General features: G+C 32.8%; 2 protein-coding genes across 2 annotated transcripts in view; both read left to right on the top strand.

Moving 5' to 3' along the window:
- The window catches only part of ChAT (Choline acetyltransferase), a 155,817-nt gene that overhangs the window by 58,430 nt on the left and 78,109 nt on the right, over positions 1-19,278 (top strand). The window contains exon 3 of the mRNA XM_088262370.1: positions 16,081-16,269. Within this exon, the coding sequence (XP_088118496.1) occupies positions 16,081-16,269 (189 nt within the window). The remainder of the gene's footprint in view (positions 1-16,080; positions 16,270-19,278) is intronic.
- The window catches only part of VAChT (Vesicular acetylcholine transporter), a 37,589-nt gene continuing 33,263 nt past the window's right edge, over positions 14,953-19,278 (top strand). Inside the window, exon 1 of the mRNA XM_088262261.1 lies at positions 14,953-16,269. The gene's annotated coding sequence lies outside the window, so the exon portion shown is untranslated. The remainder of the gene's footprint in view (positions 16,270-19,278) is intronic.

The raw sequence follows: 19,278 nt of genomic DNA on the forward strand, positions 1-19,278 counted from the left end.
TAGAATATTCCTCGTGGATCATCCGAGCTTTTTTTGTGTTCAAACTTTGTAACAAAGTTAGAATACTCGTATAAAAGTAATCAGATGTATGTAAGGCGGTAGATTAATAGCTGTTGGGGTGGAATGTACCCTGTGGGCAGTGCGAGATGATCTAAGGGTAGCATTATCCTGGGGACCGTTTAGTCACTTTGTTCTGGAGGCTTCTGACATTAAAGGGGCGAACAAGGACCAACTCCTGAGAGGAACTTAGATATAAATATCAATTAATTTTAACTATATTAATTTGCACTATTCAAAACATAGGTTTATTAAAGTATTTGATTCACTTCGTTTAAGAGGCTTCTGTTCGTATTTTTTAATCTACATTTTTTCCATTTTATTTAAAACAAACTTTGTATTTGTCCCCCTCCGTACTGTAAAGGTCAGTTCATTTCCAGGGAGGGGGGGGGGGGTTATATAAATACAAGTTATTTTTTCACTCTAATATTTATTCAATATTACCCTTGACTGGTACCTGAAGCAAAAGGCTGATCACCTTTCCATCATGTATTAACGATTAAGGTAACACTGCGTTTATATGATGCAGTGCCCTATGCGAATTATGTTTTGTCTGCCTCCGTAGTGTAATGGTCAGCACGCTCCGCTACCGTTCTGGGGGTCCCGGGTTTTATTCCTAGGGGGTCAAATAAATAAAGGAGATTTTTTCACTCAAATATATATAAAGATTTATTCAATATTACCCTGGACTGGTTCCTGAAGCGAAGGGCTGATCACCTTTACTTAATATGTTAACGATCAAGATAACACTTCGTTTATATCATGCGGTGCCCTATGCATCATTGGGGTGCAGATAAGGGTTTGAACGAATGAATTTAAAACAAAACATAAACCATTTGTACTTTAGAAGCTTGCCCACTTCACCTCATAGTTTAATTTATTAGGGATAATAATAGTTATTACTTGAAATGATATTTTGTGATAACTTGATCAAAATTGTTTACAAAGACGGATTGGTGTACTGTTCTATTCCCACAGCCTACCCCTGCAGAGAAGCGATGTGTTGGATAGTTAGTTAGTTTGAAAGCTAGTTAAATATAATATATTTAAAAATAATTACAATTTGAGAATAAAAAACAAAGAATAAATAAAAAACATAAATTTTTCATTCACTAGAATCTGTCATCCAGGCTGTGTGAAATTAGTTTGTCTAACAAATATGATCACATTTTTGTGCAATGGTTTATAATCGCTTTCAACATCACTATTGGACGATTCTGACATTTAAGGGAGAAAACAAAAGGTTTTTACAAAACAAAAGTATTTTCCACTAAAAATGAGTTCAATTTGTTTATGTTATTTATTTTATTATTAATGAATCTGAAATTACAATACGCGCACTCTGCGACACGACCACTTAGCTCGACTACCTAAATACATTAGTGTCATCGACGATATATCGACGGGCAAAGTATACCAGACTCGATATATATCGACTTTTAGCACTCCTTCGGGTTGTGGTCCCATTGATCACGGACTCTTCAGCCAGAATTTTTGGGTTCAAACCCATTCTGCCACAATTCGATACCTATTTTTAATAATGAACCGTTTAGGCTCGCAGAAAAAGCATAAACTTAAGTATTTTTGTAAATTTATAAAAAAAAAACAAATGTATCGTTGTCGTACAGGAGAATGTGACTACCAAAACGTTTGTTCAGGAGGGGGTCATTTAAGTCACTTTTGCTTGGCAAGAAAATAAACACCAATGCAGTTAGTCATTTTTAACCAATCAATCTACCATACTTCCAAGTTTAAAATCCTTTGGGATTTTTTTCATGGCAATATTAAGCTAGTAAAATATCAAATAGTCAATGATTCCGTTTTGGCAAAAAATGCACATGGTCACTTTCTCCTGTATGACTACGATATGTATTTTTTAAATTAAAAATATACAATTCAATCAAAATATTAATTTTGCTGCTATAATACAAGAAAGTATACAAAATATACTTTATGTAGTATATGTATACACAAAAGTACGCGTTGCACCCTGCGTGACGAAGTAGGGGATGAAAACGGAGCAGGGAGCATGAAGGTAGAAGGCAGTAGGTAGGTGAAGGTACTACCCCCGTGGGAAATAACAGCCCGCATCATACAAAGGCATTTGGGGTGGTCTCAGTGACGGATTAGAACAACAACACAAAAATACGATCAAGGTTAGTCTGAATAAATTTAAGTATGAAACAATCTTAATTAAACTTCTAAATAATTCCAAGGATTTGTTCAAAGGCTTTAAAGGCGAAGGCTACGTCTGTAGCAGTAATTTTCATTAATCTATTATACTCAAAATATAATTTTAATTATAAAAACCACGAAATTTTACTTATTTAAAAATTCTTATACTAAATATTCATTTACTTAAACTTCTTGTACAGAAAAGAAATAAGTACATTGGCGGGCTTATTGCCAAAAAGCAATATTTTCTAACCAACCAAAAACAGAGTTGTGATATTGGTCAAACTGTTTGATATCTTATATGGCTATTTGCAATCAGAGGGTAGATAGTACTTGAAAATCACAAAAAAACATATTTTACAAATTGATGATAATAAGAAGGCCAAAGAAAAATGGATTTAAGGGAAGGAGGTAGAGGGAAAAACTAAGGGATGAGGTTTGATGGACAGTAAGGATTCTAATGATAGATAGTAATGTTTCAGACGTTTCTTAAAAGTTATTAAAGAGGGTGTATTTTTTACAGAGAGAAAAATATGTTCTTTGGCGGGGTTATTGTTATGAAACAATATATTCCATCGAAACAAAAATAGACAAATGGGACTCATCAAAGTATGTAATTAGAGGGCAGATATTGCTGCACAATAGCATCAAGGAGTATGTTTTAGTAGTTGCATGAATGTGGTAGAGGTAAAGATTGTTTGTAAAGACAGGGTAGAGGGGCATTCTATTCTCTCTACCTACCCGGAGAAGCGGTAGGTATCATTATTTAAATTTATTTTAGAACAAACAAAACTGTTGAAGTTGTGGATGCATAGTAAAATTTTAGACGGTAAACCTGAACTTATTATGACTTATATTTCAAAAACATTTCTTTAACCTCACTCCATGCCTTATGTCAAAATGCTATCACAATCCTCCGCCTATAGAACGAATATTCCATACCCTGGGGATAAATTTAGACAAAGCTCATAATGGAATTAAGCTACTTGAAGCAGTAAAAAGGTTTTATGCCCTTAGTATTTCTATCGCCTCTATAAAATAGAACTGTTTTACTTTTCTACAAACGGCATCATAGTAGATGCATTTTTCATCGCTAGTTTCCTGTGGACGAGTTAATGCAATCTGTATTGTGATACAAATGCAGGAAGAGTGAAAATTGTAAAAAACTGGTTATTTTGCCGGCTGTTATTTTGTGAGGGTTCCTCATAATAGTTATTTTGTTCATTGTTTTTTTTTACATTGAGGAACTTCTTCTCTTTCTTTGTCTTTGTAGACTGTTGATGTCAGCTCTCCTCGTCTTCAAATTGTAGGTCCTTCTATCATTGACAAACGTCACCTAGGCCATCGATGAACATCAGTACATCGAGAAACTATTTTTTTCGTATAATTTACGACTAAAATTTTTTAAATTAATTTGATTGAAACCATCAAACAACACATAATTACGGTATTCCATTTTATTCAAAAAAATCCTTTAACCTCTCTCTTTGATTCTTCTGCTTTCCTTTTCCTTCCTGCAAAATCTATTTTTTATACCATACCCTTACCCTTTTACTCCCTTCCTCACACACACACTCCCACTCATTTTTTATATTTTTTTTATCTCTTAATGTTTAAAGTGTTATTATAACATAAACGTGGCATTGTTTAATTGGCTTTATTTTTATTAATGTAAATATTTTTGTTAATGTAATGTATTTGAAATAGAATCTATACAGTTAAAATTTAAAATATATAATTCAACACCTGTAAAAGACAACTTTTGAGTTTATTGATCAAATGGCGATTTACATATGTTCTATCGTTTTTTTAATATTTTAATATCTTAATATTTTGATATTTTTTAGAAATCTTTTTAAAGCATTTAATATTTCTGAAGCAATACAATGAATTCATGTAAAAGTATTATTATAGCGTTTGTTTGAATTAAATTCGTAAATCGATAGTTTTTCTTTGCAACCCGAATAACATAATGAAGTAAGCAACATCGAAGGGGCGTCATCATTGTACTGTCAACTCCCGCCTTGACGAGCATTCTACTTTTAATGGGATTATTATTAATTTATATGAAGGTGGGTGAAAGGTAGACCCAACGAGGGTGAGGGGTTAATCTGAATTGTATATGAGTAAGGGTTTGTTGAGAGAGGCTATTGTTAGACACGTGCAACTTGTTTCACAGTTCTTAAACACAAAACACGTGGATGAAAGTTCTTGTCTATTCATGTAATATTAATTCGATAAAATTTTAAGTTATAAGCTTTTTTCGATATGGTAACATTCGCCATTTACTGTCCAATGTCTGTTTTTTTTTAAAAGTGAAAACTAGAACTCCAAGGTACGTAAATACCTAAAAAATAATTATTAAAAATTAAACAATTATTACATCACTTTTTGAGATTTATTTTATTTTACACGACTAGTTTCAGAAACTTTAGATGTGTATGTTCCCATTATGTTACCAACAAAGTTCCACCCCTTCACTACTCCTCTCTGTAGTTATTACCCTACCCACCTCTACCAATACCTGAATATTTTTTTGTTCGTTAGTTTTTGAGATCACTTGTAGATGAAAACATCTGTAGTTTACGAAACAAGTCATGTGAAATGACATAAAAATTAATAAGTGGTCTTATACAAGTGTATTATTTTTAATCATGAACATGTCATCCTAAAAAGCGAATGTCAAATAAATAAATAATATAAAAACAGTATTTCTCACTACACTTCAAAGATTTGTAAACTCTTTGTTCTCAATTTTTTCTCTTTTTTTCTGTTAAGTCTCATTTTAGAGAAAGAAAGCTAGTTGAGCTTTCTTCAGAAGGACTAATTGTGTAAAAAAGTTTCAACTTTCAACAGAAGGTAATTGCTTCGCACAGTGATTCGCGGAGAGCTTTTCCAAGAATCGTGTGAAGAAAGAAGTTTTAATAGATCATTCTTACTGTACGCCTTGGTTTAAAAAAAAAAACAACCACGAATCCTTTGAAACCAAAATATCGCTGTTAAGAAACCAGGGAAAAGTACCCTTATTAGTGGCTACGGATAAACCTTCTCATACTATTGGAGAGAGCGTATTCTAAAATCATTTTTTCTATCAATCTTCTCGCTATTTTATTTTTGAGTTGTACAAACTTTTGTTCACAAATCTGGAGTTATTTTTTTATTTATTTTTATTCAGTTATTTTATTTTATTTTATATGTACTAGATATGTACAGGGCTTATGACCTGCCACAAGTTGGTTAAGTGATCACACGTCACTCACTCCTTTCAAGAACGTCATAAATGAAAAATCGACAACTTTCAGTTGTGCATGTTTTCAAAATGCCCAGAAAATGTACTATATCCTAGCAAAAGAGGCATATTTTTAACTTGATATTTACCCGTTACAGGGCAGAGGTGTTGTTTTTGCATTTTGAAGAAAAGGTATTGTTTAATATTTTTTTTTTAAATACAAAATATTTTTAAAATGGAGAAAAAACCTTCGGGTTTTACCTAAAAAGATCTGTTGCACAGTAAAAAGTTCAATAAGTGGCTTGATGTTTATTTTTATTACATTGTATTATATTTTTAAACTTTAAAAACGATATCCTAAAAAATATGTAAAAATGTAAATCAAGTTTTTTTATTTATGACGTTCTTGAAAGGAGTGAGCGACGTGTAACATTTACCATTCTACTCATGATTGATAACCATAATTCTTTTTTTTATTGAATGTTTTTATTAAGTGTTATTATTGAATGTTTTGTAGCTTATCTTACTTTGTTTTAACCACTTTTTATTGATACACTTTATATAACCGGTTTCGACAAGAACCCTGTCATCATCAGTGTTTATGTACTAAATTCTAAAACATTGAAATAATCCTTTTTAGAATTAAGTACATAAACCCTGATGATAACAAGGTTCTTGGCGAAACCTATTGGATAAAGTGTATCAATAAAAAGTAGTTAAAACAAAGTTGCTTTATTTTATAAAGTTGATAACCATATAACTATGTAACAGTTCGAAAAATTTTAATAGTGTGGTTGTCAATCATGGGTAGAATATTACATGTTACACGTATGTTGTCAACCACGGGTAGAATGGTGTATGATGCACGAATGTAAAGTGATGACTTACCAGCCTATAAAAATAAATAAAATAAATAAATAAGCCTTGACTTTCATATCCCTCATATGTGTTTTTTTTTAAATTAAGTATTCGTGTTTTTTTATTATTTAAAAAAATACTTAAATTTTTTCTCAATATTATTAATATTTAAAGCATTTACTTTGTGGTTAGTCATTTTCACTTATTTTTTTTTACAAAAATGTTAATAATTTTTGTAAATAAACACTCACCGAGATTTTTATGTCTACCGGTTTCGAGACGTACCTGTCTTTTCGTAAGGACAATCACTACCACAGTATGCAAACAATACTACCCTTCACTACTATAGTACTATTTACACACTTAAAAATATACTTCAATTTCATAAAATATCTGTGAGCCTAAGCGGCTCAGTATTAGGAATAGGCATCAAATTACGGTAGAATGTGGGCTCGAACCGAGAAACTCTAATTCAAGAGTCCGCGACACCAACCACGGGACCACAACCCAACACTTTACATATATAGTTATTGGTTTATTAAAGAAACAAAGATAACATTGTTTTTAAACGTATTCTGTTTTAATATCACCGTTTACTTTTTTCAGCGAAACATGAAATCCAATTTTACGAGTTTTCACATTTCAAAATGAAAAAAGTTAAAATGTAAAATTTGGATTAATTTTTCGTTCGTGGATTAAAGTTTGATATTTCAGCTTGTTATAAATAATTGGTGCCTTTGTTTCGAGCTTTTTTAGAGAGAGTTATTTGATCAATTTAAATTTCAACGTTGATATCTTGAAAAACTCTTTGGGGAATAAGTTATGAATTACAAAAAATCCTGATTTAATGACCATTTGTTCCCAGATTTTATTTCAGCACATCTTTAGCAAAGTGCTTAGCACAGTCACAAATTTTGCAAAATCTCTCAGGTATTATCATAAAAAAGATTAAGAAATTTGTGATAACAGAATTTTGTTTTCCTGTTTAAAAGTCTCTAAAGAACAAAATTCAAGAATAATTATCAATTATATTTTGATCGATTTGGCGTAGCATGATGATTTGAAAAAAATAATGTTAAATTTTTGTATTTTCACCTTTTGATGAGAAAATCTAGTAGTTTTTGAAACTAGTCGTGTTTACATTAATAAACTTGTTCCGTGTTTTATGAATAAACAAATCCGGTCAAATTATAAAACGGATGAAAAAAAAATCGTATTTTCAGGCATTTTCCGGTGTGTAAAATAATCTTGTTAGGATCTTGCATACGTCTAAATAAAAGGGTTTCTACTAAATAGTGAACTCACATGTATTATGAGATTTATGATATACTGAATATATATAGAAGTTTCAAAAGTTAAAAAAAAATACAAATTTGGGTAGCGTGGTTGTCAATGATGGGTAGAGTGAGGTATTTATAAATGGAAAATAGAGATGGGTAGATCTGGAATAGTTCTCATTATTTGGTCATGTCTATTTTTAGTCTTGTCTAATTTGATAACATGTCAAAAATTTGATAGTAAATATTGTATAGAAAACCCAGTGAGGGCACATTATTGTAAATTTTTATTTGTAATTATGATAAAAAAAAATTGTTTAAAATAAAACAACAATATTTATTGAATTATGAAGCCTCAACATAAAATTAAATTTATCTTCTAAAAGTCATTTTATTTAAAAAACCAAATTGTAATAACAGAATAATAAATTATTAAACCGTTATAAAAATAATAAATAAAAAACACTTTATTTATCAATTATTTAATTTGATCATAAAAACCAAAGTCGGTTTTTAAGTAAGCAATATTTTTAAAGGTTCTTTAGTAATAAAGAAAACTATGAAACATTTGTGAAGGGTGTAATAAAAGCGGTAGGATAATAATTTACTCTTCAGTAAATTTTACGCGAGGATGGAAAATAACCTGAATTTCAGGTGTTTTTAAAGGCTTATTTCAGGCTGTATATCCCCTGAATAGTCAGCCGAGACGGCCGGAACGACCCACCAGGCAGGCTAAATAAATAAACAGGCACTATATACAGGGTCAAATGAGAATTTATTTCATATCATAAAGCAACCCTTTAGGCCAAACTTTAAGATGAGTCGATTTGAAATTAAATTATACGACTTACAGGAGTGTTCATCTAACTAATGATAATTTTGTACCTCCGTTGAAAGTTTACCCTAGAGCAAGCGACTGACCTTTGAATTTTTAGTTATGTATTTATATTATATCATATTTTTGGGTGTTATATTATATAAACACTTGGGTCTCTTTTTATGTGATAGATACTTACCACGGGGAGTCGTACTTTAAAAAATTGCATAAAAAGACTTGAACTACATACAAAACTGGGGGATAGGTTCCACTATTTTTAAAAACCGCATAACTTTAAATCAATATAAATATATATTATTAGATTAAAACCAATATTTTTAGCTTTTCCACTTTATTTTTATTTGACCAGCGACCGGGTTTCGTCGTTACCGACATCATCAGACTGGTGATGTCAGAGCAGTCTGATGATGTCGGTAACGACGAAACCCAGTCGCTGGTCAAATAAAAATAAAGTGGAAAAGCTAAAAATATTGGTTTTAATCTAATAATATATTAAAAATGCAATTCCATCACGAAGTGTCAGTGGATAATATAAATCTATTAAATCAATATGATTGAATGTACCTAAAATCGCACAAAAAAAGTTTATTAAACAAATCATAAAAATAAAAACACAATATATATAATATTCTCAATATTATTAATATTTATAGCATTTACTTTGTGGTTAGTCATTTTTACTTATTTATTTTTTTACAAAAATGTTAATAAAATTAGTATATAACCACTCACCGAGATTTTTACGTCTACCGGTTTCGAGACGTACCCGTCTCTTCGTCAGGACAATCACTAACACAGCATGCAAACAATACTACCCTTCACCACCATAGCACCATTTACACACTCAAAACTACACAAAATGTCTAATCATGCGATTTTTGGTCGACCCGAAGACCAACATGCACTATAGTTTTCAATACAGACATGCGTTACGAGCCGAGGTTAAACGTACATTAAAATTAGACTAGGAATCGAATCTATTTATATAATTGTAGGATGAAAGGAGTGGGGGGAGTTCGAATTGGATATTGACGAATCGTGTTTAACCGATGTCGAATCAAACAATGGACTATATGTAAAATTTATTTGGTTGTTAATTAGAGGAATATTATTTTTAAGTGCTTTCCTAATATAAAAAATCTCCATATTATTTAGTTTAAACCCTAAATTTTAAATTGAAATCATGCTCTGATCTAGTGGCTGAATTAAGCATGCTGTGTTGGGTAGGGAAAAGAAGGATGAAAGTAGACTGAATGCAGTCGAAATGCGATCTCTGAGAAGAATGTGCGACAAAACGATGTATGATAGATGTACGAATAGTGAAATAAGGAAGGAATGCAAAGCTGAGATAAGCATTATCGATAAAATTAAGAAAGGTGTGTTGAGATGGTTTGGACATGTAGAACGAATGAGTGAGGAAAGAACGGTAAAACAAATTTATGAGGCGAATGTTAGCGGGAAAAGAAGCAGAGGAAGACCGAGAAAAACATAGCACGATCAGGTATGCCAAATACTTGAAAGTGGTCAGGTTAGGAGTCGTAACAATCGGCGGGTATGTATGAGGAGATGCGTGAACGTGGAAGAGGCTAAGAATATTTTGCAAGGACAGAGTGGTGTAGCGCTCTATTCTCTCTGCCTATCCCTGCGGGGAGGCGGTGTGATGGTTAGTTAGTTAGTTAGTTAGTTAGTGTTGGGTAGAAGAAACCCTGGCTGGTACCTGGAGCGGAGGACTGATCACGTTTTCTTCATGTGTTAACCATCAAGACTACACTGCGTTTAATATGATGCAGTGCCCTGTGCACCGTTGGGGTGCGGATAAGGGTTTGAAGTGAATAATACTTAGGGAAGAGACACTGAAATATTTTTTTTTCGTATAAAAATATTAAACAGAACATTTTACACAGAATATTTTAAGCATTACGTATGAAAACTCATTGTTTCCGAAATTACCAACCAAATTGTAAATTTCATGAACGGTAATAATTTGTTTCATTCAAATCTCCTTCAAACTCAAACGTAAGCACGTTCTTGTAGGTCGGCAACGGAATTATTTAAGTTTGGCGATGTAATTTAAGTTTTGATTACTTTCGAAGAAATTAATGACCAAAGTTCTTATTCCAAAATATTTTAATTAGACCATGGATGAACGCTGTAACGGAAATACTCTTCTAACCCTTAACCACACCCAATGATGCAAAATGTGTGTGTGTGTGTGTGTGTGTGTGTGTGTGTGTGTGTGTGTGTGTAGTAGGGACATACATACAATGCTGAGAAGCATAGTTTTTAAAGATCCTGAGAGGATAATTTGCTCACCATTCGACTTTTCAACTCAGGCAAGGTGACAAATCCAGCGCTTCAGATACTAGTCCAATGCAATAAGTATTAAGTAGTGTCCGCCTCCGTAATGTAATGGTCAGCACGCACGTCTACTGTTCTGGAGATCCAGGTTCGATTTCCAGAGAGGTGGAGTCAAATAAAAACAATTAATTTTTTCAATCCAATATTTATTCAATATTACCCTGGTCTGGTACCTGAAGCGGGGGGCTGATCACCTGTCCTTCATGTGTTAACACTGCGTTTATATGATGCAGTGCCCTCTGCACCAAGAAGAAGAAACGTTTAGAAATTGTATTCAATTGAAAAAATGTAACTATGTAAAATGGTAAAATTTAAAAAAAAAACTTCAATGAATAAACTTTTTGAAAAGATGCCAGTTTTCATGACTATTTTTTGCACATAGTTTCCAATTATAACTATGACTTTGCACGTCACAGCGTTGTTGGCATTACACTGTACACATTTCGTTTCGACTTGAGGTGTGAATCCGAAACATTTTGAGAAGGATGAATCCACCCCTCGTCCAGCCTAGAGGGGGTGACGTAACTGCTTATGTAAATATTTATCCCCAGAGGCGATGCCGACTATGTGATACCGTATATGAATCGATTTTTGACTCGCGAGGTATCTTTTTTAATTTGTAGTCACATGTTGACATATCGCTCACTCCTTTCAACAACGTCATAAATAAAAAAATCGTCAATTTTCAGTTGTGCATATTTTCGGAATGCCCAAAAAATGCACTTTATTCCAGCAAAAGCGGCATATTTTTAACTTAATATTTTCCCGCTACAGGGCAGAAAGTTTGTTTTTGCATTTTGAGGAAAAAGTATTGTTTTTCTTTTTTAATAAACTAAATACATTTTACCTAAAAAGATCTGTTGCAAAATAAAAAGTTCAATATGTGGCTTGATATTTATTTTGAATACATTTTATTATATTCTTAAACTTTAAAAACGATATCCTAAAAAATATGTAAAAATGTAAATCAAGTTTTTTGATAAATGACGTTGTTGAAAGGTGAGCGATATGTACATAGATGCCTTGCCTATCAACTTACGGATTAGGGCTAACAACCTGTCAATGCCCAGACTTGGATATAGACTTGTTAAGTGATCACCTAACATACATGTAACAATCACCATTCCACTTGTCGAGGTGTGGTCTTGTGGTTAGTGTTACGGACTCTCGAGTCAGAGTTCCTGGATTCGAACCCCTTCTACCACAATTTGATACCTATTTTTAATAATGAGCCGTTTAGGCTCACAGAAATCGTGAAAACAGAAGCGTGAAATTGAAGTATTTTTTGTAAATAATATAATAAAGAGTACAGACTCTCGCAGAATTTTATCTTAAAAATTTAAAGCCGTTTTATGACGTAAAAATTGTAAGTAACGATGACTGACGGCAGTGTAATATGACAGAATGAAAGAATGAATTTCTGTCACGCTTTTCTGAATTTCACCCAAAAAAAGAGATACGACATATTGCTCACTCCTTTCAAAACGTCATAAATAAAAAAACTCGATTTTTCAGGCGAATATTTAAGTTTAAAAATATAACACAATGTATTAAAAATAAATATCAAGCCACTTATTGAATTTTTCACTGTGCAACAGATCGTTTTAGGTAAAACCTGAAGGTTTTTTTCTTCTTTTGAAAAATATTTAGTTTGTTTAAAAAAATAATTAAACAATACCTTTAAAATGCAAAAACAACAATTTCTGCACTGTAGCGGGTAAATATTAAGTTAACAATATTCCGCTTTTGCTGGGATATAGTACATTTTCTGGGTAATCCGAAAACATGCACAAGTGAAAATTGACGATTTTTGATTTATGACGTTCTTGAAAGGAGTGAGCGATATGCGTATATTCTTAATGTATTTGAAAAGGAGAGAATAATATTTATTTATTGTACCTGTATCATGACGGTCTTTAAATACTCCTGAAATTTAATTTATAAACGGCTTACAGTTATAATAATTTTATATTATTTTTTGACATCTCATCAAAGATGAAGAAGAATATGGAAGTCTGGGCATTTACGGGGCTGACGACCGTCAAAGGCTGGTTAAAGTGATCACTTAACACACGTGTAACATTCACCAATTCTACCCATTATTGACAACTATACTACTCAAATTCTTGGACACACTCAAAATGTTGTAAATATTAATTTTATTCTGACTTCAATAAGCGGTGGGTCTTTATTTTCTTTACAAAAACATAGTATTATAAAAAAATTCATCATTTATATGATATTTTCTTCCATTTTTTTATGTTAATTGATAGATTTTTTTTAACCCTTATCCGTACCCGATGGTGCATAGGGCACTGCATCATATAAACGCAGTGTCATAATTTTTCATATTTTCAATTAATTAATCTTTATTTTCATTTTTTCATTCATTCAAACCCTTATCCGTAAACAATTTTTTAATTTATTTTTTATTTTTTCATTCATTTAAACCCTTATCCGCACCCTAGTGGTGCATAGGAGACTGCATCATATAAACGCAGTGTTATCTTGATCGTTAACACATGAAGGAAAGGTGATCAGCCATCCGCTTCAGGTATCAGTCCAGGGTAATATTTAATAAATATTATAGTGAAAAAATCACTTGTATTTATTTTACCCCCTGGGAATCGAACTTAATAGATGAACTCGACAAAAACCTAATGTAGTTTCTCTTTATTGCCTGCATCTTAACAGTGCTGCTGTACGGGTGTGAGTCGTGACACCTCACCAAAGCTCAGAGCAAGAAACTGGAAAGTTTTGAAAATAGGTGCCTGATGCCAATACTGGGTGTAAAGTGGTATGACTTCGTCAGGAATATTATTCTCATACTGGAAGTCCTGAAGAGTAGAAGGTAGATATGATTGAGACCTATCCTTAAAATGCCACCTAAGAGCATTAACCCCTCATGTCTCTTCTGCCAACCCCGAGGATTCCGGCGCCCCGGAAGGCTGCTGACGACCATTCACCGACTTTACTCAGCGGAACTTCGGGATGCTGAACTAACCTGGGAGGAAGCCAAGGAGATGGTCTGTGTTAGAGTGACTTAGAGACGTCTCGTGTTGGTCATATGCTCCACCTAGGGAGCGAACATGGAAAAAGAATAAACTTTTATTATAAAATTACAAAAAAATCGTAGAAAAAAAGGTTATTTTATATATTTTTTTAAAATAATATCGTCGTGAGTCGATCAGTTTGCTGGCAATCGCTACACTGCGCTCTAATGCTTCCAGCCTTTATATTGTGTTCTACAAACAGTTTTATAATAATAATAATATTTCAATTGTTGTTTTGATAATTATTTTAAAAATATTTTCATCTCAACAAAATAGATGAAAAATGAAAGTCTGGGAATTTAAAGAGCTTACAACCTGTCAAAGGTTGATTTAAATAATAACTTTGTTCACGTATAACATTCACCATTCCATCCGTAATTGACAACCACACTACTCAAATCTCGGAAGCTGTATATAAACATTAATTGAAACGTTATTTCACATGTGAGTTCTCGGTACCATCTGTAGTCACGTTCTTCATGAAATCTATGTAATGTTTTCCCGAATTATTTAACATACAAGGAGATATCTAGCATGATTTATTTTAAGTTTTATATATTTTTAAAGCTTGTAATTCAAACAGTTATTTTATTCATAATATACATATATTATATTCACGGCATTGTGAGTAAATTTGTTAACTTCTTTGATATGATTTCAATTGAAAAAAATCGAATAATAACTGAAAAAGAAATTTCTTGGTGTAGTTAAGAATTTAATTAAAACCGTAAACCATCTTGAAACTGGCCACAGAAATTTATTTGTATTCAATTAAAAAAGCCTTTCGTCGTCAAACAATGGACACTTTTTTCCAGACAAATCAAAACAACAAGAGAAATTGTTGGTAATTCTTATGAATGAAAACCCAACCCAGATACCTCACAAATTTTCCTCTACCATCACCCTCATCCCCTCCGCCCTGATTGGCCCCCCGCCCTCTGACGTCACGAGCGGCGCCCGCCAATAAAGGCCCGCCGGGGGCGCGCAGGCGCAGGCCGCAGCCCCGTCTCGGTCCCGGGAAAGCTCCTCAGTCGTGAGCCGATCAGCCACGCAGTACGACCGGGCCCGGCCCGTCACAACTAGTAACTATTTCCATAGATAATTTACAGATTCATATTTTATCCATGGATAAACTGCAAACAAAATGGCCGCGCGGAAACTTTTCGAAACTTCAACTTTTATTTTTGATTTAAATAATTTATTTCCAGTGACATTCTTTACCTCAAAAGTGTTTTAAACAACAAATAATAGATATAATTTCATTCCCTGTTATAACAGATCTAAAAAGTCTCAATTTGCGATTACGATTTATTATGTAAGACGTCAGATCGCCGATTTTCCGGTTATATAATCAAGAGAGGTTAGCCAGAGGGGGATGCATATACTTGACTCGCGCGAAAGAGAAAGGGATAAACGATTAAACGTGTGTCGGTTATGCAGTTTTCTACCGAAGTTAAACTTTCTTGACTCTTTAGGTCAATTTTTCGGGGGAAAGGAAAATGTTCGGTTAGGAGGGGGTGGAGAAAAATTATAGCTTGAGAAATTTTAGGTTTTGCGTTAGTATAATAACGATTTAATTATTCAAAACCGATTGAATATTAATTAAAAAATGTTTATTATACTATTATTTTTATAAATATAACTGGAATTTTATATACTTTTTTAGCTATCTTATTATCATGCCAATATTAAAATAGATGCATCTGGTGACAAAATCAAAAATTTGTTTGGCAAAGACAACTTTATTTATTTGAAAAATTCTAATTATAGATATCAACTCGGGCGCTTCGATTGAATTTAATTTTAAAAAATGTATCACATACATATCAAGTAAAAATCAATTTCAAAGAGTGATATAATAAAATATAATTAAATTAAATTAATTAAGTGAATTTAGAAAATAGACACTAGAGTTAAAAGAACAAAAAAGAACACCAAGGAAAGGAGAAAATATAACAGGATTTCAACACCTCTCATCGAGACAAGTGCAAAATCGTAAAAGCACAATTTTCGACTGAAGATCATTTACATATCAAAATTTGACTTCATCAAAAGTCAGCACAAAAAAGAAGACTGTATTGATTAAGGAAGATTGAATAAAAACAACACCAATCGAGAACTGAAGATTCAAATCAGATAAAGGAATTATACAAAGTGATAAACGCGAATTATTTCCATTTGAGGCATAATAAGCTTGATTTGAACATCTTGAGAGTATTGGAGGCTGAGGACTAGTTAGGGGTTGTTTCGGGTGGGTTTCAAGGGAGGTCTTGAATCGGCTCAGGGTGGAGGGACCCGGAGGGGTGGATAGCCCAGCTCTGGGCCGACTTCAGGGAGCCCTGCTGGGGGCGTCGCCACAGAAACTTGCGGCTGGTGTCCGCGGACTTGCCAATCGCATTGGATCTGCCATACCAACTGATACAGGTAAGAAATGTCACCTACTTTTTAAGAAATTAAAAAACTTTTAAAAACTGGATAAAAACTTGTAAGAACTGAATAAAAACTTGTAAAAACTTAATAAAAACTATTTTTGCGAGTGTTTTTGCCTAGAATTTTCACTTGTGAATTACATGAAATTATAGTAACTTTAAACATAAAAAATAAATCCACTCACAAGTAGGCATAGGCTATGAAATTTAAAAAGTTGAAGCCTGAGTAGGGACATGATAAACGGTGTTGCATAAGCTGTAGCTAGATTTCAGAGTTACTTGTACGTTAGGTAATTAAAAAAAACTATTTAAAACTGGATTAAAACGCTATAAAAAGTGTAATGAGGCATAAATTAAAGATTGTTGAAGGTTTCTATGATGACATCACTTTGAAAACAATTCCCCTTCAAATAGTCAAGATTTCAATTTTCTTAAGTTAACTTTTTTTTAAGATAGTTTTTTTAGTTAAGTTATAGTTATTTTCTCTAGTTACAGTAAAGAGATCTTTTTTCCGTTAATTACCGTACCCGTACTTTCTTATTTCTATATGTAAGATTGATATTGACATTGTTCGTTGATAATTGCGTCGGCATTGATTGTTTCACATTCCTATATACAGGACCAACCTGCCAATGGTTAAGCCTGTAGTAAGAGCTATCGCTATGTTGAACATTATCACATTGGATATTGATCTGTTCATGTGTTCGAAGGAGTTTTCCGAAGCGGGATTCTTTTACAAGTCTTCTTGCTTACTTTTAATATACCTACGCCTTGAATATTGTTTGTTTTATATATGTATATTTTTTAAATAAAATTGAATAAATTGAATTGAATAATAACCGTCATCATCACCCTTTTCATAATTGATGATATCCAGTGACGTAAATGTAATGTGACAATTGGTTTTGATAAAAATGGACGGTTCATATCCCTTAAGGCACTTTGTGAAACTTTTCATAGTGACATTTGGATTGTGTTTCTAAAATATCTGCCATACTGACTGATACTGTGGAGGATTGAAAACCATTTGTCTTAACATAATTAGGAGATCAATCATTGGTTTTTCCTTTTTCATATTACATATCGCTCACTCCTTTCAAGAACGTCATAAATCAAAAATCTCGATTTTTCAGGAGAACGTTTTTAAAGTTTAAGAATATAATACATTGTATTAAAAATAAATATCAAGCCACTTATTAAACTTTTTACTTTCCAACACATCTTTTTAAGTAAAACCTGAAGGTTTTTTCTCCATTTGAAAAATATCAAGTACATTTAAAAAAATAATTAAACAATATCTTTTCCTCAAAATGCAAAAACAACACTTTCTACCCTGTAGCGGGAAATATTAAGTTAAAAATAAGCCTCTTTTGCTGGGATATAGTACATTTTCTGGACATTCCGAAAACATGCACAACTGAAAATTGACGATTTTTGATTTATGACGTTCTTGAAAGGAGTGAGCGATATGTGAAATTGTTTATTGATATTTTGACATCGATCACTGCCTTCATCATCACATAATTCATCTGTGATGATGATCAATGACTTAAATAAAATGTCATAATTTAAGCTCAACTATATGTTGTAAATCTTTTGCAATTGCATTGTTTTTTAATGTGATTATTCATAACGAAATTATTTCTCTGAATACCTACTTAAAATGAACATCAATTAATTTTATTGAAGTTTGAGTGACATAATTTTCATATCGATAATATTCGTTTCCAATGCAGAATTTTTTAAATATTAGTGATTTTTCACATAGATATTTATTTAACGTTGCTTTGAATTGGTACCTGGAGCGTAGGATTGTCCACCTTGACTTCCTGTATGTAACGATCAAAATAACACTGCGTCAAAACCGTGCAGTGCTCTATGCACTATTGGATGCGGATAAGGCTGAGAAGAAGAATAAAAATATAAATTTAATTTAATCTTAGGAAAAAATTATAAGTGGAACAAATTCAGCGTTTGTATAAACAATTTGGACGCATTCAATATATGTACTGTGAATACAACTGATATTAATAAGTACGCCTTCTTCTATAAACCCTTATCGCATAGGGAACAGCATTTTATTGACGCAGTATTATCTTGATCTTTATTAACATGAAAGCAACGTGATCACTTTTGCACTGCAAGTACAAGTCTAGGGTAATATAAAATAAATGTTAGAATTAAAAACACTCATTCTATTTTCACCCATTCTGGGAATTGAAACTAGGACCCCCAGCACGGTAGCTAAACGCGTTAACTAAGGTGTCAGATAATTATACTCGTATAATGAGTGGTAGCGCCATTCATAGCGCCACTAATGAGTGGTAGTGTCATGCATCATTTCAAACCCTTATCCGCACCCCAATGGTGCATAGGGCACTGCATCATATAAACGCAGTGTTAACTTGATCGTTAACACATGAAGGAAAGGCGATCAGCCTTCCGCTTCAGGTACCAGTCCAGGGTAATATGGAATAAGTATTATAGTGAAAAAATCACTAATATTTATTTGACCCACCTGGAAATCGAAACCGGGACCTCCAGAACGGTAGCCGAGCATGCTGACCATTACACATCATTTGTTAAATAAATTCAGACATACTCAAAATGTTGAGATATCTTTAAATTGAAGACAAAAACTTTTACCGAGATTTTCATTCTCTTCGTGATTCTCTTTTCAGTCAATACTTCTTAACTCGTTCATGCGTCATTTTTATTTATTCATCCTTTACTGTAAACAGTCTGAATAGCGCTGCATTACCTCTACAAAGGAGAATATTTCGGAGTATACGCAGCCCTTAAAACAAACACCCCTGTGCCTTGTTCCGCCGGCGGTGGGGATGTTTGCTTATCATTAGGCAGGATGTTCGGGGAGCGTCGCGCGCCCGAAGGGTTGAAATGAAAACCTTTTCGGCGCGGAAATGAATTATCTACACAGTAGAAGATATATCGGGAGGTAATTGGGTAGACCATTAGTTAATTGAGTACTTATTTACTGATGTCA

Source organism: Brachycentrus maculatus, unplaced genomic scaffold (genome assembly GCF_059751285.1).
Source record: "Brachycentrus maculatus isolate JH-2025_06_01 unplaced genomic scaffold, ASM5975128v1 h1tg000176l, whole genome shotgun sequence".
In the NCBI taxonomy this organism is placed as follows: domain Eukaryota; kingdom Metazoa; phylum Arthropoda; class Insecta; order Trichoptera; family Brachycentridae; genus Brachycentrus; species Brachycentrus maculatus.